The sequence below is a fragment of the Lupinus angustifolius genome, chromosome LG10, assembly GCF_001865875.1.
Source record: "Lupinus angustifolius cultivar Tanjil chromosome LG10, LupAngTanjil_v1.0, whole genome shotgun sequence".
NCBI lineage: Eukaryota > Viridiplantae > Streptophyta > Magnoliopsida > Fabales > Fabaceae > Lupinus > Lupinus angustifolius.
This window is the reverse complement of record NC_032018.1, coordinates 15,589,222-15,605,825: the sequence shown is the minus strand read 5'-3', so window position 1 is coordinate 15,605,825 and position 16,604 is coordinate 15,589,222. Positions and strand designations below refer to the sequence as shown.

Sequence of the window (16,604 nt, the reverse complement as noted above, 5' to 3'; positions counted from 1 at the left end):
GATAAAAAATTAACAAAAACTTTAATATTTTAAATGAAGTTAAACAAATCACGTTAGATTGCAATATCATATTAGACAAAACTCTTCCAAGGCCAAACTTTCAATTCCCAATCATAGGCCTCCCAATTTCACAAGCACATATTCCAAACCTTGAAAACATTTCTTTTTTTTTGTTTCTCACATGTATCCTCGTACTGGAGGCAATAATTTTCGAGCCGGAAACATCCACAAGTACGTGAGGCTAACTCTCCCGGCGGATATTTTTTCTATCCACAAGACTCGAACCCGATACCTTACTTAAGAAGAATCAAGCATGTACCACTTGAACCAACATTCGTTAGTAAAGAATGTTTCTTTTGATGACATGGAAAATGATAGAGTCTCCAATATAAATCCAAGGCCCAAAATGGTAACACCAAACCAACATAGTTGAATGACTATGTATTAGATTAATTTGTTTATTTTAGATATTGTTCAACTATTTTTAAAACTTCCCTTGATGTAATAAATTGTTTTAAACTTCCCTTTGTAAGATCTAATCTAATATATGGTCTAGATTAATTGTTAGTTATAATTTGTATCTATATATTAGGTATTAAGAATTAGAAATGTACAAGAATTTCCAGAATTCTCTTGTTTTACTTTTCTGAAGTTATATTTCCTTTCCTAACTACTAATAACAAACATCCATAAATGTTTACGCTAACATTGAATAAATTACATAGTTATAGAAATCGTACCGTACCGGCCGGTTTAACCGGAAAACCAGTCAACTGGGCCCTTAACCGATACGGTACAGGTGTTGAACCGGCTAAGTGTCAAAACCGATCAAAACCGGTTAAAACCGGTCTAAACCGGTGAACCGGCCGGTATTTTACTAAACCGGTTGGTTTATACACATATATTATTTATTTTTAAAAACTTAAAAACTCATTACAATGTGACTCATCTTTCTAACTCTTCTTCAACACTTCAAGGCACATGCTTCCAAAACATACTTAGATTACACATTTTGGTTTCTAATATTCGTGTGTAATCTCAGTGACAGTTGTGTAATCTTAGAGTACTGTCTGAAGATAGGATTTGGTAGAAAAATATAATATTCATATAAGATAACTTTGACTCCTTGATATTAAATGTTAAAACTCTAAATTTATTTGTTTTATAGAGTGAGTTGTGAAGTTATGTCATTTATTTATATTTTGTGGTTGTTAAGTGATACTTTTGGATTGATATATGTTTTTTAATTTAGACTTTGAATTTGTTAAAGACTTAAAGTTGTTTATTTACGTGAATTTTGAGTAGATTATAAATATGGATTATAAATTTGAGTATCTACTTATTTGGAATTTTTTTGTTATAAGTTTATATATATATAAATATAAGTAGGTATGTCCGGTTTAACCGGCATGCAGTTTAATTACTGAACCATTGGTTGAACCACTGTACCAGTACCCTGACCGGTTTGACAACCGGTACAGTTTTAACAACACTGATAAATTATACTAAATTAAAGAAATTAATTTTATCATTTTACTTATTCTTTGATTGATCTCATTGTTTGTTTCTTCTCCTTAACTCTTCAAACCAAACATGAGAACTTCTCTTCCCTTCCATTTCTCTTTCTTTGTCGTATCTACTCTACAAAGAGATATGCATATATGAAATACTAACATTAAATAATATTTTAATTTAAAATTAATTTGAATGTATGAAATACTAATATTAAAGAATATTTTATTTTACAATTGATTTTAAAGTATGAATGATGTATACAATTTTAAAGCAGGAATGATGTGTGCAATTTTAATTATAAAAATAAAAATTATTTCCTATATTTTTCTTTTATTTTCTCTCTTTCTAAAAATACTAAAACCTAGAGTTCTAGCATAGCTTGAAGAACTCCAATGGCTATATATGATTCAAAATCGTTTTTTAATGAGTCGTTTAGTTTAGTGCAAAAGTGAGGGAAGAAATTTTATAAAGTTATTGAAAAATAAATATACCCTCCTAAATAAACATAACCATAATAATAATAATAATAATAAAATGTTCACATTTTCCTTTTATTGGACATCCCTTAAGACGTTGAATTAACAAAAAAAATGATTTTCAATTTCAACCACAACCAATTTTAATCCAAAATAAAATTAAAAAAATAAACATGTCATTGTAATAATTTCTTGATAGGTACTTCAATGAACTAGAAATAGAAAGAGCACCAACAAAAACAAACACCACCAACTATGATTAACCAAAATTCATGCATGAAACAACCTTGTAAAAATGAAAGGAACATGACAAAATAAAATAAAATATTAACATAAGTGTGGTAATGTTGTGTGTTACATCTTACATGCAATATTAATATAATATTAGGAGGGTGCAATTTTGGTAGTGTGTCAAATTATTTTCTTTTCTATGTAAGTTACTCACTCTATTTTATTTTTTATATATCTTATTCTTTTTTTCCTCTTCCAAATAAGGAATATTCTCATTCATCTTCTCAGATTTTGTTTATTCTTCTTTATTATATTTGTGTTAAATAGTGAATTTTTTAAGTGAGAAACAACTAATGTTTCAAAGAGCACTTTTTCAAAAAATTATTACAAATCTATTTTAGAAATCCATTTTGTAAAAAAGTGTTTGAAGTGATTTTGGTTCACTCAACTCCTCTACGATTTTGAAAAGTGATTATGGAAATATTTTTATAATTATACATTTTTTAATTTAATATGATCAAATTTAAACAATGCTCGAACATTAATAGTATATAGCATAATATACCACTATTCTTTTGTGTTTACTTTTTGAATGGGTGCTCTATGTAAAAGATGCTCGAACATTTAGGTATATATTACATTTCTATCTAGGAGAACCTTTTAACCATTAAAAAGAAATGTGCATCAATAAGAGCATATTACATATCTCATTCATTTCAATATTCATATATGGTTGTAAATGTTATTTTTTATTTATATGGTAAGGTAAAATCAAATATTTTTATTACCTCTTTGGTGCAAGTTTTCTAGTTTTTATTGGATTGGTGTAGAAAATGAGAAAATCATGCCTAGGAGGCTCGAGTTCCATTTTTTATTTTCCCAACAGAAATCATGACTTTTAAATTAGAGACATTAACAAAATCTCAGGTACGTGGGGTTAACTTTCTCAACAGACATTTTTTCCATCTACAAGACTCGAACCCGATATCTTACTTAAGGGGAATCAAACATATACCACTTGAACCAAAACTTATTGGTTCTCTACCTTACATTTAATAAACCATACTTTTTTTTGTAAACAAGTTATGCACATGCTTTTTAAAAAGGTTATATAGTTTAACAACTCAAATTTTATTAGGCCATCTAAAAAACCTATTAAGTTTAAGGCTAATAAGTCAGTCTACTTAATTATATAATTTAGTAATATACATCTTACACTATTTTAATATAACTAATATTATTATATGTGAAATTTTAATATAAAAATATACAAAATATAACATAATTCTTAGCGTTAGATGAACCTGTTTAAAAACATCTCTCTTAACCTATCTAACAAACAATACAAAGACTTTTAACATTTGTTTAAATAGACTAACAAGTTAGACAAGACTTTTAAATAGATCAGACTCAAAAAAATTTTAATCAAATAAAAGATCATACCGAGGCTACAATATGTTATATATGTTTTACTTATTTAATATATAGTCTGGCTTGACATGTTTAACTCATACCCTTTTATTTGTGTAAGAGGTAGTTATTCAAGTAGTTCTATTTTAGGTCGTGCTATTATGAGTCTAGATTTTTTATCTATTATCTTCACTAAAACCAATGATATTATTAGTTTTTTATGTTAAAATTTGTTGATTTTAATTTATATATATATATTTTTTTTTTTGAGTATTTAATCCTTCTATTTTAGCTAGATGTTAATTTTTAGTATAATCAATAACTTTGGATGAAAAATACTAATCTAAAGGAACTAAATACTTAAGAAAAAAATACAAAAATTAAAATCATCTTCATTCACATAATAGAGACAAAAACATCATCATTGTATGACATTTAGTATGCCTCCTCCAACAAGCATGGAAAAGATTAAAGAAACTGAAATACATTTTTTTTGCTTCAATCTTTTTATTTTAGACCTAATTTTTTTTAAAAATTATAAAATGCCCTTTAATCTTTTCCCTATTTTCCAAAACCCCAAACCTCATAATCATAAAATCTCGTAATATTATACTTTGTCAATATCTTACTCTCCCGAACTTGTAATCCCAAACTCTACAACCTCATATTTTTTTGATAACGTACCTTACTCTCACTTATCTTCTTCTTCATCAAACCACAAGCCTCCTCACCTTACTACCATCTTAGTCTCCTTACCTCAAATATTTTCATTTTTGTATCAGAGTTAATTTTCATTACTTGTGTTTCACTTATGACTAAATAGTGTCGGCACCACTCATACAAAAGTGAAATTTTAAATAAAAAAAATCACTTCAAACAAATGATTATCAGACAAAAAAAATTACATATTCCCGCATACAAATGTAAGAATATATAATTAGTTATACACCTAACACATGTGTAACATGGACATGTAAGCCAAATTCCTTATTTTGAGATTCATTTATATATAAAGAGGTTTCAATTCTTATAATATTTCGATTGTAATTTACTTAATACATAATATTTTAGACGTATTCTACTTGCTGGTTTGTTGACAATTATACAAACAATACATGTTATTGCCAACAAACGAGACAGTTAGAACACATCTAAAATATTAGGTGTTAGGAAAGATACACCACCATTGAGATGCTATAAAGTACCATAATCTCTTCCCACAAATTAACCTCAAAATAATGAAAGTGTCCTACACATATACCCTATATATCTCACCTTCAACCCCATTTCATATCTCACCTAACCCTCTTCCATAACTTGTAGCACCACACATACAACAACAACAACAACAAAGAATCCTTAAAAAAACAACAACAAAGAATCCTCAAAAAACAACAACAACAACAATTCAAGAAACATGGACAATATCCTATGTGATGAACTCCTTGAAGAAATTTTCCAAAAACTTCCTCAATCTTCTTCATCTTCTCTTTCTCTTGTCTCTAAACGTTGGCTTCATCTCCACCGTTCATCTACTACTTCTCTCTCCCTTCATCTCTCTCATCACTCTTCTCTCTCTATTATTCTCTCCCACTACCCTTTTCTCTCTTCTCTCTATGTCAACCCTTCTTCTTCTTCTTCTTCTTCAACAACAACAATAGCAACACCTTTTACTCTTTCTTCTCATCTTCTATCTGTTGTGTCTTCTTCTTGTCTCAATCTTCGTGTTCTAGGATTCCATGTTGGTCCTGTTTCTCTCTCTTCTCTCACTTCTCTATCTAAAGCTTGTACCTTTTTGACTTCTCTCTCTGTTACTCTTCCAAGGCCTATTTTTCTGAAATGGGTTTTGTCTTTTCCTTCGTTGAAACACTTGTCAATTGAATTTCATGAGGCTGAGGTGGGGAATCAACATGGGGTTATGGAAAGTTATGATTTTGATGATGATGATGATGGTGATGGAGAATTGGGGTTGGAGAGTGTTTGTTTTGTGGGTATTCATGGAGATGATTATGGAGTGGGTTGGTTATGGAGAAGGTGTAAAAAGCTGAAAAGATTGAAGCTTCAGAAATGTCAAGGTATTGGTGGTTCTTATTCTTGTTTTGTGAAGTGCTTGGAGGGTCTTGAAGATGTTGAGATTAGAACTTGTAGGGCTGTGGCTGATTTGGTTCTGCTGAAACTTGCTGAGAATTGTGGCTCTTTGAATTCACTTTCACTTTATGATGGTGGTGGAAGCAGAGAGGCTTTGCTATATTTCTTTTCTCAATGCAGGTCTCTTTATTTTTTTCTAGAGGATAGTAGTAGGACACTTTTAGGGTATATTTCCGAGTTGATTTTCGGAAAAAACTTGAAAGTCATGAAATACACTCATTTTTGAGATATGAGATAACTTTAAAGTCTTCTATATTCCAAAACCTATCTAGCAAATGATTAGCGTTTGTTTGCAAGTTAGTTTTCGAGGGGAAGGTTGAGAGCTATCTCATGGCTCATAAACATTTTCCTTCCCTCCGTTATCCAACTTGCAAATAGACTTCCGAGTTGGGTTTTGAAGGGTAAGGAATGGAAATGAATGACTTTAGAGTTATCTCACAAGTTATTCATGACTCTAAAATGCTCTGAAACTTTCATTATTCTCTGTCCTTCAAAATCTAACTCGCAAACAAAGTCGAAGGGTTTGACAATTTTGTTGCTTAACAAACTGAGCTAATTTCTTGTCTCATTGCAGTTCTAATTTGAATAAACTCGACCTTCGATTACCCATGGACCTTGATAACAACCATCTTCAATCCATGGCGATGAATTTCAGAGGCATCACAAGCCTTAGGCTTCAAAGTTGTTACCTTTTGAGTGGTGAAGGTTTAAAGGCTATTGGGATGGGCATGAGTGATGGACTTGAGGAATTGGCACTGATAAACTGTGATGTAGTCGGAAGAGAATACGGATTGCTTGCTACTTTGGGGCAGCATTTGAGGCGGTTGACGAAATTGGACTTGTCACATAACGAAACGTTACTCGACAAGGATTTGATTTCGATGTTGGTTTCATGTGTTCATTTGGTTGATTTGAGGCTAAGAGGGTGTAAAAGAATCACAGGTATGGCTATGGTTTCTATGCTTAGGAGCTGCAAAAGATTGGAAAACGTCGATGTTATGAACTGTTTTGGAATAGAAAGTGAAGCTATTGAGATGTTCATTAAGAAATCGCCGCGTTTGAGAAGAATTGAAGTTGATGGAAGCAAGGTTTCTGATGCAGTAACAATGTTTGCATCAAATAGATTCATTGAAGTTATTGCTTAATTGGGTTGGTTGATGTTGGAAAAAGCAAGTGTATATTTCATTATTTCTGCAATTTCAAGTAAACAAATATACATAACACTCATGATTTATTATATTATGTTTATGTTTCTGTAATTTATGTTTGGAGCATGTAAGAATAATGTTTCTGTATATTATATTTGTTGTATTGATTGAAGCTCAATTTATATTTATAAATGAGAAGAAGTATAATAACTTTTTAATCTTATTTCTCAATTTATGTTGAATCTGGTTTCATGATTCTGGCACCTTGATGAATGATGATCTTGTAGAGTTCTTTTAAAACTGCATGAACTCCGATTCTCTAGGGTCTATTTTTGAGTTAGGTTTTGAAGGCGAAGGAAGATAAATGAAATGCTTCAGAATAACTACAAGTGTATTTCATGGCTCTGAAACCCTCAATTTCTCTTTCTTTCTTTCCAAAATCTAACTCGCAAACGAAGTCTTAAGGAAACCTAAATTATGTTACTTCCAAACTTGTTGTATTTAACTAAATAAGAATTTTGTTTTAGGGTTTATTTGCGAGTTGCGTTTTGGAGAGAGAGACAAGATTTTCGAGCTATCTTACAACTCACAAACATATTTTATGACTATCAAGTTTTCCTGTTCATTTTTATCTCTCCAAAATCTAACTCTTAAATGGACCCTTAGTGATCATGAGTTCACATGTTTGAATCCTAAAGTCAGTCCCTCCTCTTGTAGGATAAGGTTCTACATATCCATTTTCACTAGACCTTAGACCTTATTAAGTGAGAGCCTCGTGTACTTGACTATATTTCGTTAAGAATGTTGTCTTACTTTTTCATGCGGTCTATCTTTTTTTGGGTCTTAAACTAAGGATAACAAATTTCTTGTTTTTTACTATATATTTTTTGGTTTTCCACATGTATCCTCGCACTGGAAGCAATCCCGTCTGAGCCAGGAACATCCACAAGTACGTGGGGCTAACTCTCCCAGCAGACATTTTTTCCATCTACAAGACTCGAACCCGAGACCTTACTTAAAGGGAATCAATCATGTACCACTTGAACCAACGCCCATTGGTTTTTACTATATAATAACTCTACACTAAATGGGTGATGCACCATATATAAAAGTTGAGGCATGCAACTTTAATAAAAATGGTAAATCCAGCTTGAATTTAATAAGGAGTAGAACATTAAACTATGAAGTTTGGTTTGGAAGAAATTGACATATAACTATGATGTGATAGTTTGGGAAAAAAATGTTAATGGTAAGGTATGGGTATTAGGTAGTGGAATTAATTGTTGAACCATTTATTTGATGTAGATTTCAGATGCATTATTACATGTTCAATTTATATTAGCTTTTTGTATATAGTGGTTGCTTTTTTAAGAATGTTGGTTGAGGGAACTAGAAAATAATATAATTATGGATCATGCTTGAAGACTATAGTGGAGAATTATATTAAATAAAAAAGTTATTTATTGAACATTTTAACTAAGTTGCATTCCATAGCCATATAAAGCGTGTTGAATCTTCAACCAAAAAAAGCTAAACTATAGCCCACAAAAGAAATGTTACTACCAAGGTGTTGTTGGTCTAATGATTTAAAGCTTCGCTAAATTTGTAGGATGACCAAAAGGTAAATAGTTCATTTTCTAATAGCGACATTTGTTAGGAGAGACAATCACACACCCAAAATAGAAAGCTTCGCTAAATTTGTAGGATGACCAAAAGGTAAATAGTTCATTTTCTAATAGCGACATTTATTAGGAGAGACAATCACACACCCAAAATAGATTAATTTCTTGCCGATACCCTGATAGGCAAAAAAACTCAAAAGAAATGTTTGGCTTTGATTGTGATTGGAGGTTGGTCCTTTAAATCAAAGACCTTTGCATTTTTGTCATCCCCTTTCTTCTATACACAGAAAAAGGTTAACTTTTAATAGTTTCAATGCTATCAATACTTTACTATCATCAAATCAGTCAATATTATATATATATATATTAATATTAAAAAATCAATAAAAAAGACAATAACTATTTTTGTTTTATACTATTTGTTAAAATAAAATGTATCGTTTGATGGTAAAATGTTCTAAATGTATAAGCAAATATAGTATTTGTGTGCTTGATCATCCATATCATTATTTTGGTAAAGCTTAAGTCGTTTTTATTAAAAAATTAATTTTGAATGAAAATCGGCCAATATAACAAATCAGTTCAATTGAAAATCGACAATTATAACCGAATTTGATTGGTTTTGGTTGAGTTTGACTGATATGATTGCATAACTGATATAAATTGTTGTATCATATTAGTATTGAGACCGATTCATTAGTTTACCAGTTGAACGTGCTCGTATGAACCAGTTTTTAAAACACCTGTTTCATGTAGATATTAATTGTAGGGTAAATATTCTATCTATGTAAAAAAATTGAATTGGTCCTCTTGGTTGAGAATATTTTCAAATTTAGTTAAAATCTGATGGGTCGATTATAGGTTAAGATTAGAAGTATTTTCAAATTTAATTGAAACATGATTGGGTCCGTTATACAAATCAAAGGCCATCATAATGTTAATATTTATATCAATTAACAAATTTCTGATTTTTAAATCATTGTTAATTGTATCACATATACTTTTCATTTGTTCTCCTTGACTCTGCATATTGTTTATGAAAATTTGCATGCATATGTAAAATCGATCAACAATATCATATAAGTGGAGACTTTGATATAGGAATGACAACAGTGCAGGTCGGAGTAAGGTTTGCACATACACAAACCCGATCCCGAAATTCAAAACTCGAACCTGAATCCTAACCCAAACTCAACGGGGTTGAAAATAAAAATATCATCCCGAACCCAAAAAAACCCCGAAAATGATAAAGTATTAAGGAAAATATGATTATTTTTCTCTAACATTTATATTTTATCTTGTATTTTTTCATTTCTTTTATGTTTGAAGATCCAATAGTATGTAAAGTAAAATTACAAATTAAAAACAATTGGCAAATGATAGAAATTTCAATTTTAAATTGAATTACCTTACTTCGGGGCGGGTTCGGGTTAGGGTCTTTGCTATACCAAATCCGAACCCGAAATTTAAATCCGGGTAAAACCCGAACCCGAACCCAATCACATTAGGTTTCCTCCATTAAATTTGGGTTCGGTTCGAGCGGGTACACACATATTCGGTTTTTATTGCCATCCTTACTTTGATAAGTAACAACAAATAGTCAACATTGACTAATCACATAAAGGATTTCTAAAATTTAAGTTCTATGCATTGTTTCCGATTAAGGTTGATATAATTTAATGTGACTACAATATTGTGGTTATGGCGACTACTATAATAATATTACATCGAATTATAATGATACAACTATATCAGGCTGTATTAGACTATATTTGATCCTATTAAATTCAAATTATTTTTTAATAATAACAAATTCATACTGCAATGACCAAAATTAAAGTAACCATAATAACAACCACAACTGCATTTTGGAATACGAGTTCTATTTAAATGTTCATACTGGAAAATAAAGATATAATCAATAGCATACTAATAAAAGAGGCAAGACAATAGTTGAAGAGAGAAACAAATTAATGCTTTGTTTTTTTTGGTTTCTCACATATATTCTCGTACTGGAGGCAATTCTGTCCGAGCCGGTAACATCCACAGGTATGTGTGGCTAACTCTCTCAGCTGACATTTTTTCATCCACAAGACTCGAACCCGAGACTTTGCTTAAGGGGAATCAAACATGTACCACTTGAATCAACGCTCATTGATAATTAATACTTTGTTTGATTTATAAGATAAAAAGAAAGGATAGAAAGAAATAAGAAAATGAGTTAATTGTAATAGTTGTTTGGTTGAAAGAAACATGAAATAATTATAAAAGAGATAAAATATACTTTTATTAAATAACAATTTTATCTATATAAATAATAATGAGTATATGATAAAAATAAGGATACAAATATTTTAGGAAATGCAAAAGAAACTTTACAAGTCGAATTCTTTCTCCTTACCTTAAGAAGAAACTAAAAAATTGATCGACTCCACCATTTTTATTTTATTTCTCTCTATATTCTCTCCTACCGAATCAGAAAAAGAAGTTCATTATCCTTTGACTCTCTTTCTTTGGCACTCTAAGAATTTACCAGCCAAATCCATAATACAACACAAATTAAGGATAGAATTATAAATTACAACATGATACATGATGGTTATCACAAGTGTAAAAATAATTAAAATGAAAATATGCTTAACTTGCTGAAAATAATTAAACTGAAAAGAATATGATGGAACTGAGTTTACCTAACCAATTCATTATTGAAGGAAAAATTAAATGTCACAACTCACAAGAGTTTAATCTTAGAATAATTCAAATTTATGTCTACATGTTAATTAGGGTGTTTACTAAACTTACAATAATACTTAAATCTATTTTTTTACCACATCTTCTTGGAAAACATTATTAGAAATTATATTTTGCACCCACTCTGAAAAGGAAACTTATAGTGAATTAAAGCTAATTTTAGAAAACTATTTGAACTTTATCATTTAATATTTTATCAAATTAAATTAATTATCCATTTACCACACAAAAAGAACTAGTAATCACCTTTTCCTTAATCTATTAACATGGAATACAAATAAGATGCTGCTTTAGTGGTGTAAAATTTTACCAAATTCTCAGGATAATCAAATAGTAAAAAAAGTTCGATTACTGAGAGTGACATTTGTTAGGAGGAACAGTCACAAACCTCGAAAAATATTAATTCATTACCAATGAGTTAATTGGGTTCCAAATCCGAGTTGAGCCCATTGACGTTTTCCCAGGTACTTGTGGTCTCAGTCAAGATTTGAAGGCCCAAAAACAGATGAAGAATAATCTATCACAAATTCATTAACTACTTTTTGTTATAAGTAATTTTTTTATATTAAAATATATAAGTAATACTTAAAATGGAAAATGGATTGTAATAGAAACAAGACAACACACTAAAATACCCATAGTGAAAATCTAACACATAATGTTGTTATAGATGAAAATACATGGAATATATGCATGATCTTAATTTGTTTCATGATTGTTAAGTGGTATCAAACATAGAAAGTTAAACTCCAATTTGGAGTGATTTTTTTTTTTGGTTTTCTACAGGTATCCTCGCACTGGAGGCAATCCTGTCCGAGCCGGGAACATCCACAGGTATGTGGGGCTAACTCTCCCAACGAGCATTTTTTCCATCCACAAGACTCGAACCCAGATTCTTACTTAAGGAGAATCAAGCATGTACCACTTGAGCCAACGCCTATTGTTAATTTGGAGTGATTTGAAAAGTGATATCACATGAAAATATTGATGTCCTCACTAAGATAAAAACATGGTAATGAAGATGTGAATTGTGGTGAGAAGCGTGCACAACACAATGGGTTGAAATTTGAAGGGAATGTTATAACCACATATCACAAGCATTAATTAAGGGTCCACTTTTGCCAAGCCATCAAAATATGAATTGGTTTCACCCCAATTTTATGCCTTATTTGTCATCTAATCCACAACTACAAGACTTACAAGATCAAAATAACTCATTTGTTACTCACATTCCAACAAAGATCATCTGTAAAAAAAACTATGTTTATAATCAATCAAATTCCACAAAATAATATAAAAATGTTATTTCATATTTTTATAACTTTTATTTTTAATTAAGTGATATTTTTAATTGGTCAGAGACACAAATATGACACATGATCTCCATTCCTCCCCCTCTCCTGCGGGTACACATCTAATGTCTCACAATTTGTACTACTCCATGTGTCATGGGTTTGTGATTGGTTAGACAATTTTTTTGAGTTAAAATTTAATTATTAAATATTTTTCTGACCAATCATAAGCTTATGACACATGGAGTGGCACAAACTGTGAGACAACAGATATCCTCCCCTCTCCCACATTGACACCCCACCCCCCAAGCTCTCATATCACAACATCCTACTTCCTAAGAGCAACCACACATGTTCTTCTTAATGGATTAAAAATATTTTTTACTCTGTTTTCCAATGTGTCATTCTTAATTTCTGTCTTTTGTTCTTAAATAAGAACAATTCTTGGTTGTTCTTAGCCAAGGGAAAGTGAGAAGAGAGGCAGATGTTGTGGGAAAAAGTAGATGTTGTAGGACCCAAATAAGAATAAAAATGAAATTTGCTATTGTGGGAAAAAAATAAATGTTATTCTTATTTCATGGAGAGTTGTAATAAATTATAAAATAATGCATGAGACTAAAATAAGAATAAAGATTTTGTTTGATGTTGTGGATGCTCTAAGCTCCCACACTTAAGGACAAGATCCACCATGAAATATGACCACAATTCAACTAGGAAGAGAATCATTTGGATATACTCTTACACAACAACAAATTAAACTTCCAAAATCATGTTGACAATCAATATATATATTATTTATAGCAATTTCTTTGGAGTAAATCAAACAAATCCGAAAATGCATATAATAATAATTTTTCCTCATCTCCACTCACATACTACTACTTTTAACTACATCATCCATTAATAACATTTTTTTTAACTAGTTATTTCAATCACTATTTTCACAACTAGTATTACTTCTTCGAAAATAATTTATAATGTATGAGTTTTATTTAAATCAAATTATGGTGGATGACGATCCACCTATGCAACATGCACCCTCCTCGATGTGAGACTAATCATCACTTGAAACACTAAATAAATTATATTATTGATTTTTTTTTCTTCATTTTTTTTTCAAAAATACAAATTTAAAATAAGAAAATAAAAACACATTGAATTTTTTTTGGCCTATACCAACTTCTCAATGTAGCATTAAAAGAAGAAAACATTGGGAAGTCGATATAAATCAAATGGACTACCTTACTAGCTCAACCAAAAATGGAACTTGGTAAGTATTGGACCAATTAATTTTTTATCCAAATAAAAATCTCTCTATTTTTTATACCTTCAAAACTTATACTTACTTTTTGGTTTACTAATAAAACATATTCCCTCTATTCTATGTTTTTTTGTGATTAAAATTATGTACTTAAATTAAGAAATTATTAAATAATAAAAAATGATATAATTTGATTAAAATAACCTTATTTAATTCATATTGGAAACTAAATTAAAAAGAAATGAAAAAGTCGGGAGAATATAGATGAAAAATACATATATTTATTATGTTTCTAAAACATAGAAAGAGTTGAAATAACATTAAAAAAATTAAAACATAAAAAAATAAGTGATGAAAGAAGAAGCATTTATTATTTTCCAATTGTTACGTATGGGGCGGCGAAGAAGGACTCTAATAATTCATGTTTGGTCGGTCTGAAAAAGACCGTTTCCTTGTAATGTTATGATACTTTATAGTTTAGGATGTTTGATTCCACGAGTATCTCCTACTACTGGTGACAATCCTGTTTAAGCCGGGAAGATTCATAGGTATGTGAGGCTAACTCTCTCAATGAACATTTTTTTCCATCCACAAGACTCGAACTTGAAACCTTGCTCAAAAGGAATCAAACATGTACAACTTAAACTAACACACGTTGGTTTATAGTTTATGATGTGGCATGCAAATTATCACTAATATGACAATAAAATGCATCCAAACTTACCTCATTCTTTCATCTATATCCCCAAGGAACCCATTTTTCTATTTGTGGGCGTTGATAATGACATGAAGATGTTGAACTTTAATAAACTAGATAGGATTATAAATATGAATAAGGATCATTTGGGTCCTAAAGTTTATCTACATTTTCTGTCCAGACTAATTAAAATATGTCATTTTAATAGAAAAAAAACTCCTAAAAATAAAAGTTAATATTTTTATATTAATTGATAAAATCTGATTGATTAGATATATGAATACATAATTTTTTTGGGACATAAAATCTATGTTCTATAATTATAGGGTATCTAATATTAGTTCATGTGTAAGATGATTTTATACTATTTGTTAGTTTTTACGTTATTATTATTATTACAAAATTTCTTTTATAATAAATCTTATGTGTAGTATGTGATATACATAATTTAATATAACTAAGTTAAAGAATAAAATTAGAGAATCCAATTTGTTGAAGGATTATTTGAAAGTAGACAAAATTATCCAGCTGGGATTACACCTCATGGGTGGGGTCACCTTGGTTTGGCAAATCCTAGGTCATAATATACTTAAGTAGTATTGATGTATTTAATATAAAAATAATTTTTTTCTCAAGATTTGAACTTATGACCTTTACATTATAAAGTGAACAACTTTATCAGTAAATCGAAGATTAGTCGGTTTAAATAGAAGAGCCATTAAAATAAAAAAGTAGTAGTAGTAATCCACAAAAGTTTGAAGAGCCATTGAAGCCACAAAATTTAGATCAAGAGGATAAATTATAATTTGAGTAAACTTTGTTTTGATTCCTTGTATTTCTAAAAACATAGATAAAGATTCAAGAGCCATTAGTATTGAATATATTTTAATTTATTACAATAGTGTATTAAAAGGATAATAAATAGTTTAGAAAGGTATTTTGATATTTTCTGAATTTAGTTAAAATTCCATCACCCCTTAAAGTTAAAACTTCATTTTATAGTTCATATCTGACACACTTTGTTGACTAATTATGCATATCCACTAGCTATTATGATTACTACAATTAATAAGAGGATATAAAGTTTGGACTTACTTAACCAACCTATTATAGACACATATATGCTCTTCTCAATATTCTCCCTCACATAATTGTCTTTGACAACTAATTTTTTAGCTACTTGCATCAAAACTATTTATTTACATAATTCTTTGTCTGTTTATTACTCATGGTAACCTTGATTAATCCAAGCTAAATCTGAAAAAACACATTTATTTAGGCAACAATTTTAAGAAATTGTTGTTGGATAAAAAAACCGTGACGTAAACAAAAGATAATGCTTCTAACTAATACAGTTATAAAACCATTGCCCAGATTAAAGTGAACAATTTGTTTACAATGAGTAGCGACTTCTGTTGTTGTGATAAAGAAAAAAATATTGTGGTATTCTCTTGATACGTATTCTTTCTATTCACAAGAATCGAACTAGAAACCTTGCTTATGAGATACCTTGTTGGTTACATATTTACATAATCAAGAATAGATTCCATTCCATGATCTACAATTGCAAACCTAATTGAACATTCATTTCTAAAATTTACAATTAAGCATACTTGAGAAGATATGGTTATAATGTTTGGCATAACACATAACATAGAAATCACACTCAGAAAAGGTGGACAATTAGTTAGAGCAGCATATGCCATAACAAAACTGATTACGAGGGGAAATCGACCACATTAAAATTATCTTATAGGAAGGTCCATAACCAGTAAAACTCACATCAGGATCCTTAAAGACAACCTTAAAAAGAATAAACATACAATATTATGCATGCAAAGGATAATAAATAACATAAAGTTATTGTTCTAATAAAAGGTGAATAGTATAAGATGGCATGGCATGTGGGTGATCTATAAGTAGGGCCATTGCATATGTGGCCAACTCTTTATATGAATTACCATATTGCAAGTGGTAATGTCACTTCTAATCTACTTTAGTCATATTGCTATCTAAGTTCATTAATACACACACACACACATATATATATATA

General features: G+C 29.9%; 1 protein-coding gene across 1 annotated transcript; it reads left to right on the top strand.

The window, feature by feature from the left end:
* On the top strand, positions 4,870 to 7,001 carry LOC109358941 (F-box/LRR-repeat protein 4-like). The gene is made up of 2 exons (XM_019603452.1): positions 4,870 to 5,900; positions 6,355 to 7,001. The coding sequence occupies exons 1-2, from the start codon at positions 5,050 to 5,052 to the stop codon at positions 6,923 to 6,925; spliced, it is 1,422 nt and encodes a 473-aa protein (XP_019458997.1). The 5' UTR covers positions 4,870 to 5,049; the 3' UTR covers positions 6,926 to 7,001.

What these genes read in the sequence shown, in the direction of transcription:
- LOC109358941 (XM_019603452.1), top strand. Translation starts at nt 5,050, where the DNA reads ATGGACAATATCCTATGTGATGAACTCCTTGAAGAAATTTTCCAAAAA. An exon ending in TATTTCTTTTCTCAATGCAG is followed by an intron (nt 5,901 to 6,354) that starts GTCTCTTTATTT and finishes GTCTCATTGCAG; the next exon opens with TTCTAATTTGAATAAACTCG.